Source organism: Neolamprologus multifasciatus, chromosome 3 (assembly GCF_963576455.1).
Source record: "Neolamprologus multifasciatus chromosome 3, fNeoMul1.2, whole genome shotgun sequence".
NCBI classification, from domain to species: Eukaryota; Metazoa; Chordata; class Actinopteri; order Cichliformes; family Cichlidae; genus Neolamprologus; species Neolamprologus multifasciatus.
In genome coordinates, this window is record NC_140441.1 from 4,098,897 (window position 1) to 4,115,747 (window position 16,851).

General features: G+C 40.4%; 1 protein-coding gene and 2 long non-coding RNA genes across 3 annotated transcripts; all 3 read right to left on the minus strand.

Annotated features, from left to right (window-relative positions):
• Positions 1 to 248: 248 nt before the first annotated feature.
• On the minus strand, positions 249 to 2,352 carry LOC146521141 (nuclear factor 7, brain-like). Its single transcript, XM_085154442.1, has 2 exons — positions 2,203 to 2,352; positions 249 to 2,101 (listed from the first exon to the last, which is right to left on the minus strand). Exon 2 carries the CDS (start codon positions 2,082 to 2,084, stop codon positions 699 to 701), a length of 1,386 nt encoding a protein of 461 aa, XP_085010568.1. The 5' UTR covers positions 2,085 to 2,101; positions 2,203 to 2,352; the 3' UTR covers positions 249 to 698.
• A 5,785-nt stretch (positions 2,353 to 8,137) lies between these two features.
• Positions 8,138 to 10,684, minus strand: LOC146521142 (uncharacterized). The gene is made up of 2 exons (XR_014873243.1): positions 8,397 to 10,684; positions 8,138 to 8,226 (listed from the first exon to the last, which is right to left on the minus strand). It is a non-coding gene; the product is annotated as an uncharacterized LOC146521142 (long non-coding RNA).
• A 1,450-nt stretch (positions 10,685 to 12,134) lies between these two features.
• On the minus strand, positions 12,135 to 15,583 carry LOC146521143 (uncharacterized). Its single transcript, XR_014871575.1, has 3 exons — positions 14,263 to 15,583; positions 13,822 to 14,166; positions 12,135 to 13,736 (listed from the first exon to the last, which is right to left on the minus strand). It is a non-coding gene; the product is annotated as an uncharacterized LOC146521143 (long non-coding RNA).
• Positions 15,584 to 16,851: the final 1,268 nt, after the last annotated feature.

Genomic DNA, 16,851 nt, shown 5'->3' on the forward strand with positions numbered 1-16,851 from the left:
GCTGGAGCTCATCATGCTGAGAGGGCAGCAGCATTTTTTGGCTCTTCACACATGTTCATTATATTCTGATGATCCTGGATGGAGACAAACTACAGATAAGTGTGTTCAGCCCAACTAGCTGATCTCATTACAGCAGTTTGATGTTTCCCTTTGAATCCCCCTGAAGATACTGACAGTGAAGCACGTACATAATACTCCAGCCTTTCAACTCTGAGCTTATTTAGTTCTATTAATACACTGAAATCTCATTTGTGTCATGAAGAAAGTCTTTAATCAAACAGAATTCAAAGATCAGAAACATTTCATATATGGAGTTAAACATGAATCATTGTTTCAACAATATATTTATTGTTGTCATAAACAGACAAGAAGACAACAACAAACTGCTCCTCCCATTCAACACATGTCAGTACATATCCCAGCAAACTAAATCATCTCCATTTACACATCAAATAGAAACATCAATCACTTGTAATGATTAGAAACTTGATAGAATTTCAAATCTAGTTTGGGGAGTCATTCAGTGAGAAACAGTGAAATGATTTTCCATGTGAAAAGGTGGACAGCAGAAACAGAAAGAAACAGTGAGAACTAAAAGAGAAACAAAGAGCTTTGGAACAACGAGGCAGCAGGAGGACAGCTGCAGTTTAACAGCTTCAATTCACTGACAGGAAACAACATTAGAAATATCATCATCCTCAACTCATCTGCTCCACTGACACTGACACCTTCAACGGACACACCTTCACTTTACCATCAGTGCCAATGTATGGAAAAATCCTGTGAGTGAAAGTGTGTGTGAAGGTGTGTATGTGTGTGTTAGTATCAGGATCAGAGAACGACAGCTTTCCTCTGTTCCAGTCCAGATTCACTCTGATCCCCTGGAGCTTCTTCTCTACTGAGAGATCGGATTCTGCTGATGGTGACCATGCTGAGTATTTACCTTCATCAAACCATATTATCCATAATCCAGACCATATGTCTCCCTTCCTCTGCACAGACTCTGCTAACACACCCAGTGCCCACCGTGTACTGTCTCCAACTTCAACATCCCAGCTTTGAGTCCCTGAGTTAAAGCCCTCAGAGCCCAGGACAGAGCAGAACAAATCAAACCTCTCTGGATTATCAGGAAGCTGCTGCCTCTCTCCTCCTGCTCTCACACTGGTCAGATCTTCAGACAGGATGAGGTTTGGATCAGCAGTGTTTGGGTCCAGGATGAGAGGAGTGTAGGAGACCATGTCCTTCATGTTGTTCCAGATGTTGAAGGTCAGGTTGCCCAGGTGTTTGGCCTGGTCTATCAGAGCTCCTGAGGGCAGCTGTGGATCATCCAGCAGGGGGCAGCGCTGGACTCTTTCCACTGCAGCCTTGTAGTTGTGCAGGAATGAGACGTCTTCAGATCTCAGCTCCTCCTCTGTGGCTCTGACTGTGTCTGAAAGAGCTGCTATCTCTCTGCTCAGAGCCTCCATCTTCTCCTTCATCATCCCACTCTTCTGCTCCTCTTCCTCCCTCAGTGCAGCCAGCCTGGCCTCCTCTTCCTCTGCTAGAAACTGGTGAAGCTTCTTAAACTGCTCCTTAATCTGCCTCTCTGTGTGTCGGGCCTGGACCTTAATGTGTTCTGCTGTTTGATCAAACTTCACTTGAACTTCTTCACAAACCTTTAACTTCTTCTTTAAGGGCTCCAGAGTTTCCTGGAGTTCCTTCTTGTGTTGTTGTGCAGCTTCATCGATGGGTCTGAATCTGTGATTGGTGTGTTTTTCTGAGTCTCTGCAGACGACACACACTGGCTGCTGATGGTCCAGACAGAAGAGTTTGAGTTTCTCAGAGTGCAGACTGCAGAGAGCCTCTGAAGCTCTCTGATCTCTCTCCTGCAAGAACGACTCACACAGGTTCTTTAAAACCAGATTTAAAGGTGGATCATAAACTGATATTTTCTTACAAACTGGACACTCGTGTGTTGGTCTCTCTCTCCACCATCTCTTCAGACAGTCTTTACAGAAGCTGTGGCTACATGACAGAAGAACAGGATCTCTGAAGACCTCCTGACAGACCGGACAGCAGAGATCCTCCTCTGATCTGGAAGCCATTGAGTCTGTGAGTGAAGCTGAAAACAGCAGACAGGAAGTACAGTCAGTCCTGGCTCCCCTCCCTCCTCTACCACCTTCACTGAAACTTCCTTTGAGTCGTGTTTTTGCTCAAACTCACATTCAGTGTGTGGAGCGTCAGCAGCTTGAAGCAGCAGTGTTGGTGTTTTCCACTTTTCTCTCCTGTAGCTGGACTCACTCAGAGGAAGCTGCTAGTTTGGTCTGAACTCAGTCTGATCGTCTGTGCGTCTCTCTTTACTGAGGACGAAGAACTTCCTGTTTCCTGGTTTGTCACATTTGAGTGACATGAGGGGAAGAGAAAAATGTTGCTGTTTGACTTTTAACTAAGGTGTGTTTCAATCCTGCCTGCAGCTCAAAAGCTATAAAACAGGTTTTGTGTCTTTTCACCGTCACTCGGTGGTGCAGCTGTTTGTCAGCTTCTATTTTCGACTTTGTTCTGGTTCTTGTTCAAGTTCCCAGCAGTGGGAGTGTAATGCAGTCACACACACACAGGTGGTGTTAAGGTGGATTCACTTAGTTACAGACATTAACCTGCCAGAAGTTGTAAAAGTTACTGATAAAGAGCTTTTATCTCATTTCACATGCAGGTCAGAGCATGAAAGCTGTGATGCAGCAGTTTGAGAAAAATTGCTGCTGATATAAAATATTTTTTGTGGTTTTACAAAATATATAAAAGAGCAGAAAGAAAAGAAATAAGTGTAAAGAGTGCAGCAAAATGCATGTTTTAGTGTGAGTTGGTTCATCTGATCTGGTTGTGTAAAAGTCACTGCATGACACTGAGTGTTACTTTTGTGTTACTGACACTCATCTCTGACTCAGAGAAACGATTTCTCCCCTGTGATGTTCACACAGTGGTGAGTTACATGTGTGTGGAATTTTTACTGTTTTATGGAATTAAAGTTTCTCTTACTTTCTTTTTTCTGTTATTTACTAAAAATCTTTCAAAGAAATAATGAATTCTCCACACGTATTTGAAGGCTGCATGCAAATATCATGTGATCTAAAAGTCAAATATCTGCTGATGAAAACAAGGCCAGATGTTGAGCAGCTGTATTGCTGCATGACATCAGCCCACAGCAGCAGAGACCGTGGAGCCAAAATGTGAGAAACAAAGCAACACGCTGAACATCTGAACCACAGCAGGAAGTGCGACTCTTTGTAGACCTGTGGACAGGAAACACACAGCAGGTCCTGATCAGTAACAGGGTCCAAACACAAACATTTGTTCATCAGCATCTGCATATATGAGCACACAGAGAGCTCAGCTGGACACACACTTCAGTCCTCCATCAAACACAACACACCTACACACTGTTTCCACCAGCTGCAGCACAGTCCAGTCTTTACAGTCAGGGAGGGCTTTTAATTTGAAAGGCACCACACAGGAAGTTTCAGAGGAACAGAAGAAGAACCAAAGGATGGTCTGTGATGTTAAGGTTAGGGTGATCAGCATCAGCTGGAAATATGAAACATATCAAAGATGTGAGGAAGAAGCAGCAGCAGCTCACACGTTTACCACAACCACACACAGTCCTCTGAGAGCAGCGTGGCCTCCATCTTTGAAACACACAAACTCAAATGCACAAACTCACTGATTGATTATTGATTGATTGATTTTCAGAGATAAGTAATTAAAGTTCATTTATTAAGCTCTTTTCACAGCAGTCACAAAGCGCTTCACACAAAAGGCTCAAATAAACATGAACATTAGGTGAAAATAAAGATTCAGTAAGACAGTAAAATAAACAGGTAGTTTTAAAATAAATAAATAATAAATCATTAAAATGTTTCTCATTAGAAAGCCTGTAAAACAGAAACATTTGAACAGCTTTTTTAAAGAATCCACAGAGTCGACTAAACGTAGTTGTGGAGGCAGACTGATCCACAGCCTTGGTGCCACAGACTGAAAGGCTCTGTCACACTTAGTCTTTAGTCGTGTACAGGGAACAACTAACACATCATGAGTCTGTGAACGGAGACAACGAGCAGCAGTTTATTTTGTAAGAAGCTGAGAAAAATAATCTAGGACGTGATCATTTAGTGTTCTGTGTGTTAAAACAAGAATTTTGAAACAAATCCTGAAATTTATTGGGAGCCAATATAAAGAAAATTAAATAGCAGTAATGTGAGCTCGCTTGGAGGTGAGAACGACGTGATTTGTCCAGGCTGGTAAACAGGACATTACAATAATCTAAACACGATCACACAAATGTATGAACAGTTTTTTCCAGTTCAGCCAAGGAGACCATATGTCACAGTTTAGAAATGTTCCTTAAATGAAAGAAACAGGAACGAGACAGATTTTATATGTGAGTTGAAGCCTAGAGAAGAATCAAATATTCCACCAAGATTTTGAATGTTGGACTCAACAGTTGAACAAACAGAAGCAAGAAACAATTTTATATTGTTGTTCAGGAGGAGCTATGATCAAGGTCTCAGTCTTGTTGGTGTTTAAGACAAAGTGTTTGCTACAGAGGGAATCAGTCCCCTGATTTACGCAGTGCACTAGGGTGGATAGCCTACTGAGCTGATGAGGCTGAATGTTGTTGGCATAGAAATGATAAGAAATGTTATTAAAAGACTGAATAATGCCATCTAAAGGAAGCATGCAAAAAGAAAATAACAATGGACACAAACTAAACCCTCTTGAACCCTGCAGGTTAGGGAGGCAATGTTAGAGGTGAACTTGTTTCTATTAACAGAGTCCTATGAAATAAGTAAAAGCCATTAAAACACAGAGCCAGATACACCAGCCAAAACCTGAAGTCTATTAAGTAGGATTTTATGGTCAATATTACAGGAAATGATTACAGAAAAAATCCCTGCATTAGAAACCATTAAAAGATCATTACAGACCTTCAAGAGAGCAGTCTCAATGGATGCTGCTTTAAAGCCATAGTGAAACGGGTCACAAATCTGTCATTTGCATAGTAAAGACCTGAACTCATTTTCTAACATTGTTTCTAATAATTTTCTTACAAATGACAATTTTGAAACAGGCTGATAATCACCAGCAGAGCTGACATCAAGACTCCAGTGTTTCAACAGAGGAGTGAACTCAGCATGTTTAAAATAGGATGGAGCACAACCTGCCTCAGTGAAATGTTAATGACAGACAGCAATAAAGGAGCAACGCTGGTGAGAATCCCAGAAAGGACAGAAGGAGATAATATATCTAAGGAGCATTATGAGGGCTTCATTTTACCCATTACTGTAAATGGACTGATACTTATAGAGAGCTTTTCTACTCTCACAGAGAACTCAGAGCACTCAATAAAACATGTCACTGTCACATACACACAAGTTGGAGCAAATTAGGGTTAAAATCTTGCCCATGCAGACTAGAGGGAGCCATGGATCAAACCAGCAACCTACAGTCAGTAGATGACCTGCTCCACCTCTTGAGCTACAGCCACCAGAACCAGAAAGCAGAAAGTGTAATTCCAGACAAAGTAAATGACCCAGGACACTGACGATCATCACCTCCATAAGGGGAGCCACTGGAGGAGATTTGGGATCTCAAGTCAATCAACTTGTGTAAAAATGGTTTGAGAAATGTATTACACTCATCATCAGAGAGTAACACAGCATGATGAGGTGGAGGAGACACAATACTTTTGACAATTTAGGATATTATTGAAATAAGAGGATCTTGCCTCTGTCACTGACTCATTATAAAAGTGAAGAAGCTCTTTGAAGTATTCACGATGGTGTTATAAAATATAATCCAAGTGCCTGTTTGGTAAGGATTTATTAAAGCATCTATTAAAGTATACATTCAAGTAATATTAATGGGTAATATTAAAGGCCAGCGTTGAGGGTTTATACACTGTGCTTTAGCTCATTAGACTGCTTGGCGACAAGAAACTGGAACAAACAGGATTTTTAGTGCAGACTTTTCAGAGAATGTAGCTCATGTTTGTGTTGGTAGATGATAACAACAGGAGACAACCTTCAGGTCTTGGAAGCCAGACGTGAGGAGTGGGGTTGTTTAAATCAAGCATCTTGTAGGTAATATTTCAGATTTTGCAGGAGGCTTCGCGCTGTGCATATCTCCTTTCTAGAAAGTTTTTATTGAATAAAGTGATGGAATAGATTTTGAACACACTGAGTTCGCGTCTTCTCTGACAAGCCTGAGGATAAAAGAACCAGATTTGATATTTGGTGCCGAAACCCGGGATTCAAAACTGTGTGTGACACGAATTCGTCCCAATCGTGGGGTCGTGAAACGAGGCGAACAGAGGACCGGTCCAACAGAATTTAAAGGTAAGCACCACCTGTTACATCAAAGTGTGCATATTGGATGAATTCTAAATTATCTGTTCGCTAAGTTGAACAACACTCATGCGAAATTCTTCCAGTGTTTGGGCACTAGAGCGAGAGACTTTTGTTAACAACTGCAGGTTGATGTCTAACAGGCCGAGTTTTGTCCTAGGGTTGGTCCCCCCAACGATGGCTGGACGCAGCAGCGGACCAGCAGCCTAGGCTGAACTTGAGAACTGAGGACCCTCAAACCATCCTAGAGTAGCACAGAGCAAGAGACGTTTGCTAAAAAGCACAACTAAAAAGCACACTAACTTCTCCATTTGTGATGTGTAACTGCATGGAGAAAAGTGCCTAAAACAAATGGTGAAGAGGCAAAAAGGGAAGGAAAAGAAATGCTGAAAATGCCGAGGGGAAAAGAATATCATTAAGTAAAATTATTATGACAATTGCACAAAAATTAAAGAAGATTTAAAGAAGAACAGGAGGAATTGGAAAAAGAAGGCATGGGAATATTTAAATTAGGAACAAAGGGAAATTCGAAAAAGAAGGGTAAAGAGGCTAAATGGGTGAACTGGGGTGTAGAAAACTGATGAATGCACTACCCGTCAGTGTTTCCAGCAAAGTCAGTGCATGCTAAGTCAATCGCTATTGAGTTAGGTTAGGGTTAACGCCTGCCTTTGTGGTTTTCCAGCAGGAGTGCGTGAATGGGAGAGCAGCGAGCACAAGTATCACGGGAGCGGAGACACGGAGCACGGGCACTGAGAAGGAGACATGGCATGGGAGTTGGAGACGCACGGGGAATTTATTGTGTACTATTTACTCCACTGTAAATAAATGCACTGTTTGCTTCGCAGAAGTCCTGCAACTTGGGTCCTCCTTTCCTACACACCCACAGTCTTCCACGGACGATCTGATATCCTCGTGTTGGTGTTGTTCCCAGATCATCATACTAAATGTTGTTCCAGGATCAACATTGCAAGTGACCAATCAGAATGTCGTGACGTCATACTTTTGCGACTTCGGGAATAACCGCCGTAAAACAAAAAGCTGTACTTAAGCTGCGAGAAACCGCCTCTGTCCGCCGATCAACGGACCCTAACCCTAACCCTAACCCTTTAATAAACGGTAAGCAGAATTGATATTGTCCTTGCAACATTGAAATTTCATAAATGCCCGAATGGCTTGGCGCGCAAAAGAATAACGTCACAAAAATGTGATTGGTCACTTGCAACGTTGAACCTGGAACAACATTTTCATGATGATGTGGGAACAACACCAACACGACGATATCAGATCATCCATCTGCCACACCGACCATGACAGATGCTCTCTCTGAGTCTGTCCTCGTTGACCTGCCTGTCAGTTTCCCACAGACCTTGGCCTTATTAATACCTTCCCACCATCCCAGCTGTATATGTATATGTGGCAGCACGAGGTGAGAATAAAGTAAATACTCTTCACAGTTTTAAAAGACAACGCCACTCTGGGAATTTCACCCAGAGAATAATAAGTAACACTAATCACCACGAAGGCAGTTAGGTTTGTTATACTCAGTACAGAGACGAGGTTCAATGTTAAGACAAATTGACAATTTATTAACAATTATTTAAAACACCGTATAAAAACACAGTCGTAAAAATCCATGTACAAACATGCTTAAAAATATATTCAGAGCTGAGGCTTACCAGTGGAGGGGCAGGGACGCCACGCACAAACTCAAAAAAAGAAAACACACCAAGACACAAGTGCAACACAAAAATCACACACTCACACTAATAAACTAAACAAGGCAGGTGTGTACACTCAAAGGATCCCACCACCAAGGCACCCTGGTCTCCTCCACGTCGGCACTCCGCATCTGAATAAAAGAAACAAAGAAAATTTTAATAGATTACAACAAAACTAATGTAGCGCTGGGGGATAACCCTACTGCAGGACCACACTGGTGATCTGCAGCTATAAAAAGGGCCTCCCACCAGTGGTGTAACAAAAATCCAAACTACAAATCAAAACAGAAAAACAACATACAATCTGGATAAAACTTTAAAATCTGGAGCAAACGGAATCGCCGTATTACTCCAACTAGCCGTCTGCCCGACTATAAATTAATCATACGCTCATCAATATGTACGCCAGCTGACTCCCATAACCGGCGTGCATATGGCCGCTGTCCACGCCGACGTCCACGTTAAAAAGCGGACAGCAGCAGGAAAAGAAACTTCGCAACGGGAACAGACGGTAAAAGCTAAGCAAAGCAAAGCAGCAGCACCTCAGTTAGTGTGGCGTTGCGTAAAACCAAGGCCCACACTTCCTGCAAAGCATAATAAATAATTACTATAAAACAAACAATAAAAGGCAAGGATCGAGACGAAATTGAATTACGTACCGAGTAACCCCGCGTCATGAAACATGAGCAGGGGCTCATAGGAGGCAGCCGAGATGGAGGCTTCAGAATGATCTCTGCAACACCAAGGGGAAGTCAGGTGACCAAAGAGGAGATCACAGGTAAGCGATCCAGGTATGCTCACATGGCCACTATTTATACTAGCGCCCCCTAATGCGCAGGGCTGAAAGTGGGTTGAACCAAAGGATAACATTCATCCTGCCACAAATATATATATATATGATTCACTATTTATGCACAATAAACAAAGGCGCATAGCGCGACAATTTCTGTTCAGCGCCAGACTTGCTTGTAACCTATATCACCAATTATGTTATGAAAAATGACGTATTAACTACAACAGAAGACTGACCTTTGTGGAAATGCTTGGAGCAGACTAACATGTGAGCTGGAGAGTTCTGGGACTTTATATTTGGTCTTCGAATGGCTGCAATCCAGGCCATCCCTCGGCTCTTTGTTACTTCGGAAACATGGCTCAAACAATTTCTCTTCAACGACGTAATCCGATAACAACCGATCTCTTTACCTGTCGGCTTCCCGTGGCTGTCATGCGACCAGCTTAATAATACAACAGCTTCTTGCCATTTTTTGTGTTTCTTTTTATCGCTGTGTAACTGATTTCAATTGAAAGCCTGCGTGCGCGAGTACCTCTTGCCATGAGTTCCCAGAATCCTTTGCGGTTTCACCCCTGAATGACGTCACATTTTCAATCTCTATTGACAGCCTAGGTAAACGGTGACTCGTTTAGCAGAGGCAGCAGCCTGAACAGAGAAACCCAGGCCTTGCTCTCCTCAGACACCTCCTCCAAGGGAAAATTGTGGCATTCCCAGGCCTGCTCAAAAATATAATCTCTGCAGTGTGTTCTGACTCTGTTCTAGGGCATCCTTCACCTCACCCAGAAGTTGCCTAGGTGGCATCCTTACCAGAATCCTGAAACAACTTTACTGCCTCCTTTCACTGAAGAGGATTAGCAGTTCTACTGAAATGACTGAGCACTCTACCCTATGTCAGGAAGAAGCCACCCACCCGTCAGACAAAGCTCGTTTTTGCTGCTTGGATCCACAATCTCTTGTTTTGTTTTTGGTTCCTACCAAAAAGAATCAGACCACACAATCTATACTATTACTATACTATTAAATCTGATTCTTTTTCATTCTTTTCTGGCAGAAAAAAACCCGACTCAGGAGTGGTCAAAACATTTATAATTCTTTATTCAATCATCTTCCGGAAGAGAGAGACCTGCACAGCCCAAAGCCAGTTGCAAAATCTCTAGCATTAGAAACCAAAAATGTGTATCGTATAGGTGTTAGTTTGGTCCTTTACACATCACACATAGTTTCCATAAAAACAATTTCTTCTGGCCTGAGTTGATGTGTGTGTGTGTGTTAATTAGTTCTGCTTTTTCTCCCTATACTGGTTTCCTGTATATTATTAATATGCCTCTGCAGCTCTGCACTAAACTTCCTGTTTTTTAAACTTCCACTAACTTAAACCTCTGTTGCTAAGGCGAGTAACCCTCTGACCTAGTACTCTCTCACAGATGGCCTTGCTTTATACAAGCCTTTATTATTAAAATACATAAAACAATATAATCAGAAAATAAGCACTAAGAACATATATTTATTCTTTAACAGTTACTACCAAAAAGAATCAGACCACAAAACCTTCTTCCTGACAGTCTGAGAGCCCTTCAGATGCTTGAGTCCACTTTAAATCAAATCTCTCTGTCTCACCATGTAAAAATTAGTTTGACTCCCTGGGAAAAAAAGCTAAGCTAAACTAAACAAAAACTAAAACAAAAAGGCTCTTATAATGTTAATTATACGCCCCCCCCTTCCCCATCCCACTTGCATACTACCCTTTAGGGCTAAGGTGTAGTGATGCGCAAATCATGAACTCAATACTCGAGAATCACTTTACTGACTCATGAATCATGATTCACAAGCCCAACTGACTCACTGACTCATCCCTGTTGCTGTTAGCAGCAATGTATCTAGCTTATAATTAAAATTGTGGAGAAAAACACAACATCCAGTATCTTAACAAAAAATTTCTGCTCTGAACTGGAAGAAAAAGCCCTGAGTAGAAGCTCACATCAAGAAAATAGCTCCTAGGTTCACAGTAGCATCGCTCTGCTAACATGCTAACAGCACATTTGAGCGACTCACCCCCTCCCTTCCTGTGCTGAATCATAGAGCGAACGAATCACTCACTCACTCACTCACTCACTCACCCCCTCCCTCCTGGCTCACAGCTTCTTCTTCTTGGTTGGCAACCAATGTTAAGGCGCATTACCGCCCCCTGGCTCACAGCTCAGTGGACATTTAGATGAGAAAATATATATTTAACACATTTAAGGAAAATACTAATAAAATACAAATAAAAATAAATAAATATTTATTAAGCAATTTTGATAGGAAATTGCTTAATTTTAGAAATGTTTTTGCTCTTTTTTGCTCTATAAAATAGTTGTTTTCTTTCAGAATCACTCATCTTAGCAGTAGGATTTACATGAAAAGAGAAACAAATTAAGTTTGAGTGAAAATGTACATTTTTTGCACTCTCTGGTCGACTGACTCAGTGAATCAAATGACTCAAAAAAAACCCGATTAACTTTGGTGAGTCACTGATTAAAACTTGATTGAGTAAAAAGAATCAAATTTACCATCACTACTCTGAGCAGTTTGGAGAGGTGGAGGTCAATGGCGCCATGTAAAACTAAATTGAAATTCTAACAGTTTAACAATAAATTGTGAAAATGTGCAATTTCAGCATATTTTTCTTCTCTCTCATAAAATGAACTGGACACGTGTGTGTAGATCCTTTATACACAAAAAGGGTTTTAGAAAAGAAAATGATCAAATTCATGAAGCTGAACTTAACAAATTGTTCATAAATGATAAGTATTCAAGTTTCAGCATAACATTTGTGAAATAGCTTTAAGTGATGTCGTTTCTCTCTGTAATTAATAGGGGGTAAGAAAGAGAAGCTCTGACATGTTTCAAACTTTTAAGCTTTGTTGAGATTTATTATCTGCAACGTTGGTTGAGATTGTTTAATCAGAAAATGGAAAAGAGGGAAATTCAAGCTTTTCCTCGCTTTTTGTTTCATTTTCCTGAAGTTTAGCACTTCATTTGAACATTCACAATTTGAAATTTGTTCACTTCTATGTTGGGTGATGAAAAAGAGTTTTTGAACTATTTGTCAAATTACTTGTCAAATGTTGTTATTAATTGCATGTGTATGTAATCTAACAGTTGACATTATGATCAATAAATTTCCAAGTACACCTCTTTAAATTTTAGTGGATTAGCCCAGGTTTAAAGATTCAAATTTTTAATGTCACATTTGACCTCTGACCTTTCCTTTAAGGGGAACAGACTGATTTGAAGGTCAAAGTCACTATAATATTATAATGGGCTACTTATATAACAATAATTTTCAGACTGAAAAGAATACACTGGTAAGGAATACTTAACTAAGATGATTTATTTTATTGTAATGACTTTTTTCACTTCAGATTTACATATTTACAAAAGTGTCTGTCCCCTTCCTGATTTTCTTTTTTTCTTTCTCATACTTCAATGTTGCAGATTATTAAACAAATTTTGAATTTGAATGTATTTATTTAAAAGGGACAGTGCAGTTTAACATAGTCCAAGTACAAACATGAAACAAAGGTTTATAGCTATTGCTAATTTTTAACAATTGTCCCTTGTTTGGCTTACAATCAAAATAGATACATTTTACAATAAAATATACATTTTCAGTTCATCACACAAAGATAACACAAGTAAACACACGTCACCGTTTCTAAATGAAGCTGTTTTTATTAAGTAGAACCCTCATATTTAGTGTTTTTGTATACCTACTCTATGTCTCGTCTATCCAAAGAGCTGCTAAATATTAAAGCACAGCAAACACCCAAAGACCACATAAAAACCCTGTAAAATATAACATGTATGCATCTGAAAGATACTATAACAAAAGTAGACAAACATGATAACATGAATGGGAGAAAAAGTACAAAACTAAGACCACAACAGTAACTATGCAAAAAGAACTTCACACATCACCTACTCTGCTTAGTAGAGTGCGCTTCCTCTGCTTCTCCAAAATGACAGTTAAGGTAAAGTGTAAGATGCAAGTAGATCCAGCATGCATTGCAACTAGACTCACTTCAAAGCTATGATCCAAATTTTAATTAGGTATGGTTTAGGACTCTTATGGTGCAGTTTATGGCTGCCATTGTTATGGGAATCAAACAGTCTATCTAAGCAGTAAACAAACATAAATAGTGCGATGTTTTGTGTTTTTCATCCTCCTTAAGTTATATCTTGGTTCTTCAAGTCAGCAGATGTTGCTGTCAGAAAGAAATAGAAGTATAGATCTTAATACAATGCTTCCACAAAAACCTGTGCAGTGACTCCCACAGAAGGACAGTGTCGAAAATGATGAAAGTCTGTCACGAAAACTTCAGATGATTACTGAGTTACTGAATTACTGATGATTAATGAGTCTAAAATTATTTCTACCAAACTACAACTGCAGCTGAACAAATGAGCTGTTGGTGGAACTTTACACTCTGAAATATTGAAAGATTTAAAGGATGAGACAGCTCAGCACAGCATGTTATTAACTTCACACATGAAGTGGTTCAGTCCAGTCAGTCTTCAGTTTTGCAGCCACCGTCCCCATCCTGCTTCTGTGACTGGTCGTCACGGTAACTCTGGACTTTCCTCCAACAAATCCTGAAGTCTGTCAGTCCTTTTGACAGCATGAGGCCTGACAGCTGGACAAAATGTGCAGATGATGAAAAACATGAAGCATAGTTTGAACTTGTGTCAAGTTTGTGTTCGTGACTGAACTGCTGACCTGCTGTGAAACCTGCTGCTGGATCTCTGTGCTGTGCATGTCTCCCTCTGTTTAAAGCGTCATTTTCAGCACTGTTTGCTTTGTCACTGCTAAATATGAACCACATATAAAAACACAAACATTAGTGTTTTACATGATGACACGATCTTACAGTGTTTGCATTCTGGACCTCACCTGTGAAACAAAAAAAACGGACTCTGCTGCTACACATGCCATCAGACCATTTCCCTGAGAGTAAATGAAATGATGCACAGTACTCAACTAAATTCAGATTATTAGGCTCAGCAGGCTTCCAGTTAGTGAATGTGGAGGTTGTGTTGTCAGACCAGAAGGCCCAGGGATCCCTGTAGAGACCAATCCACACATACTGAACCCCTGATCCATTCAAAGTGAGTGTGATGTTGGATTTTTCCTCTTTGCTTCTTATACTGGTCAGGTCTGTGTGGTATGTCCTGCAGTATGACTGAGCCGCTGACCAGGAGCGGCTCTCCATCACTAAGATGTAACTTGTACTGCTGGCTGCGAAAGGTTCAGAAAAGGATTAATTTTGAAACACACAGACTATGAAGCTCGTAAAATTGTAGGACAACTAGGGCAACAAATGTTTTTTCCTACCATTGTAACACAGGAAAGGGTAAGAATCTCCACAGGGTCAATCATTCATCTGTGTTTGTCCCTGAAGAGCCACACAGTATTCCTTTGCATATGCACAGTCTGGTTGGCTGTTAGCCCAGATCAAAAATTCATGTGTACTGCCAACATCAAAAAGGTTTCCCTCCATGGACCACTTCCAGCTGTAACGATCATTATATAGACCTGTCCAAGCATAGTCATCAACGTTTGGTGCCATTGAGAAAAGCAGTTGGTTGATGTTGCTGTTGTAGATGGTGACCAAGTCAGTGAAGTGTTCTCTGCAGTAACTCTGAGCTTCGGTCCAGGTCTTCCGCTGGTTCACAAAGTGGTATTCTCTGGAGTGGGGAGGAAGAGTGGAAAGTCCTCCTGAGAAAAGTATCACTAATTATTGTTGAAACTGGGCTCTTGGGCTGAAAAAGACAAACTTACAGAAATAACAATTACAAATATTTAGTATATGATGCAAGTATGAGGTGGGACATATGGTATTAATACATCAGATAAAGACATGTATTTATTTACTTTTATTCTTTCTTACACAGATTTCTGTACTTTTTCTTTCACCTCACTGTGCGCCTTTGAACATCAAACTTATTTAGGCTAAACAGAGACAACAATAACACCAAAAAGACAGTCCTACTGGTTAATCCATTGGCGGGACTTATACAATAAAAGAGCAAAAAGAGGCAAAAACATATAATTATGTTTAAATATATGTAACATATGTTGAAGGTAAGATTGTTTTGAGGAAATCTGAAAGTGGTTCTTTATGGCCTCAATAAACTCTTCCCACACCGGAGATATTGCTCGGGATCAGCTGCCTCCAAAGACCTAAAGGCTAACTAAGCTTGATATTATCACTCCGTTTTCAGCTTAATTGCTTCTCGCTGCTTTGAGTGCATCCTGATCAGTTGACCAGCTCAGCCTCCCTCTTCACCAGGATATTGAGATTCAAATTGTGGTTTGCACATAGGCCTGACCTGATCTAAACCTGAGTGATGTAGTGTTACATGCCGTAACACTACATCACTCGGGTTTAGATCAGGTCAGCCATTCCTTCCAATCATGCCCCGGATTACCCACACAACCATTGAAGTCTCCCACTAAAAGAGTGGGAGTACCTACACTAGAGGGTTTTTCACCCAGAGTCCCCAGGTGAAAAACAGTCAAACTTGCCACACAGGGAGGATTCTCTGGCTGGCTTTAGTGGCATCTAATAACCAGCTCGCAAAATAAAACAAAATAAAAACAAACCAACTAATTAGGGCTGTCAACATTAACACAGTCACCACGATTAACGTGATTAAAAAATTTTTTAACGTAATTTATCTATTTGGAGCTCAGAGTAAATCAAAATCCCTGAAATGTCGCTGCCAACACATTTCCGGTAGCTTGTCCAAAGATTGTCCATTCTGTGCTGCAGATTGGTTAATTTGAATCGCGTTAACCGTGATGACGGCGCTAACGCATTAACGTCGTCAGCCCTACAACAAACACAAAAACTGAAGACATTATGATACAGACTTATAATTTGCACCCATGTGTTTTCTAAATTCTATCACACACATATACGTCAAAAGTGAGCGTGAGGGCCCTCACTGCACCTACTGCTGCTGCGGTTGCAGGTGTTAACAAAAGGTGAGCCGTTATTTGGCTGTAAGAGATAGCAAAACATGAAACTAGGAAAACAAAGATGAATGAAAACACTGCGTAAACTAAAAGACTCAGTTAAAACACCATGAATAAACTATAAACTGAGTAAACTATGAAACACAATGACTGTAACAATGGTGATGATATCAGATGACCTGACACCTACTGAACGGAAACACGCAGACTAAAGACACATAAGTAATGATCAAGGGAAGTGGAATCACATGGGGAAACAGCTGACAACAATGAACATAATGACAGGACAAGGGAAGTGAAACTAAATATGACAAACAAAAAACACTGGACTCTTTTTTAAAAATAAAACAGGAAACATGAAGATGTGGATATGACACAGACTTGACAATGAGAATCACACAGACCCAAAACATGACAGATAAGACACACGTAACAACCAAGGAACTTTAACACAGGGGTGAACACACAAGTGGAACCTGATAAACCATGAAGTAAAACTGTAAACTAGGCATGACCAAATGTATCTAGATAACTGGAGAAAAAAACTACAATACAGATGAAATGACAGGATAGCATGGAGCTCAGAAATACTGGGTCGCATGACCCAGGACCATGACAATTAATTTATGTTGTGGGGTTGGGTGCTGATACTGGAGTGCAAAATTACTTATGGAAGATAGACACGAAAAGGTCAAAGCCATCAGGTCTGCAGAAAACTAAAATAATTTTAAATCACATGAGCCAAGTTTGTATTCAAAGAAGAAGAAAAAATAACAGAACAAATGTTTGAACAGAGAAATTTAACAATTTTATACACTAAGTTTGCTCATTTAAAATGTGTTTCCTGCTACAGGTCCTGAAACAGTTGTAATCCACCCACTGTTAGGCAGAGCAGCTATCTGAACGCTACTCCAACAGAGGTCGATTATCTTAATAATAATT

Excerpts from the sequence above, each read along its gene's own strand:
- LOC146521141 (XM_085154442.1), bottom strand. The coding sequence starts at position 2,084 with ATGGCTTCCAGATCAGAGGAGGATCTCTGCTGTCCGGTCTGTCAGGAG.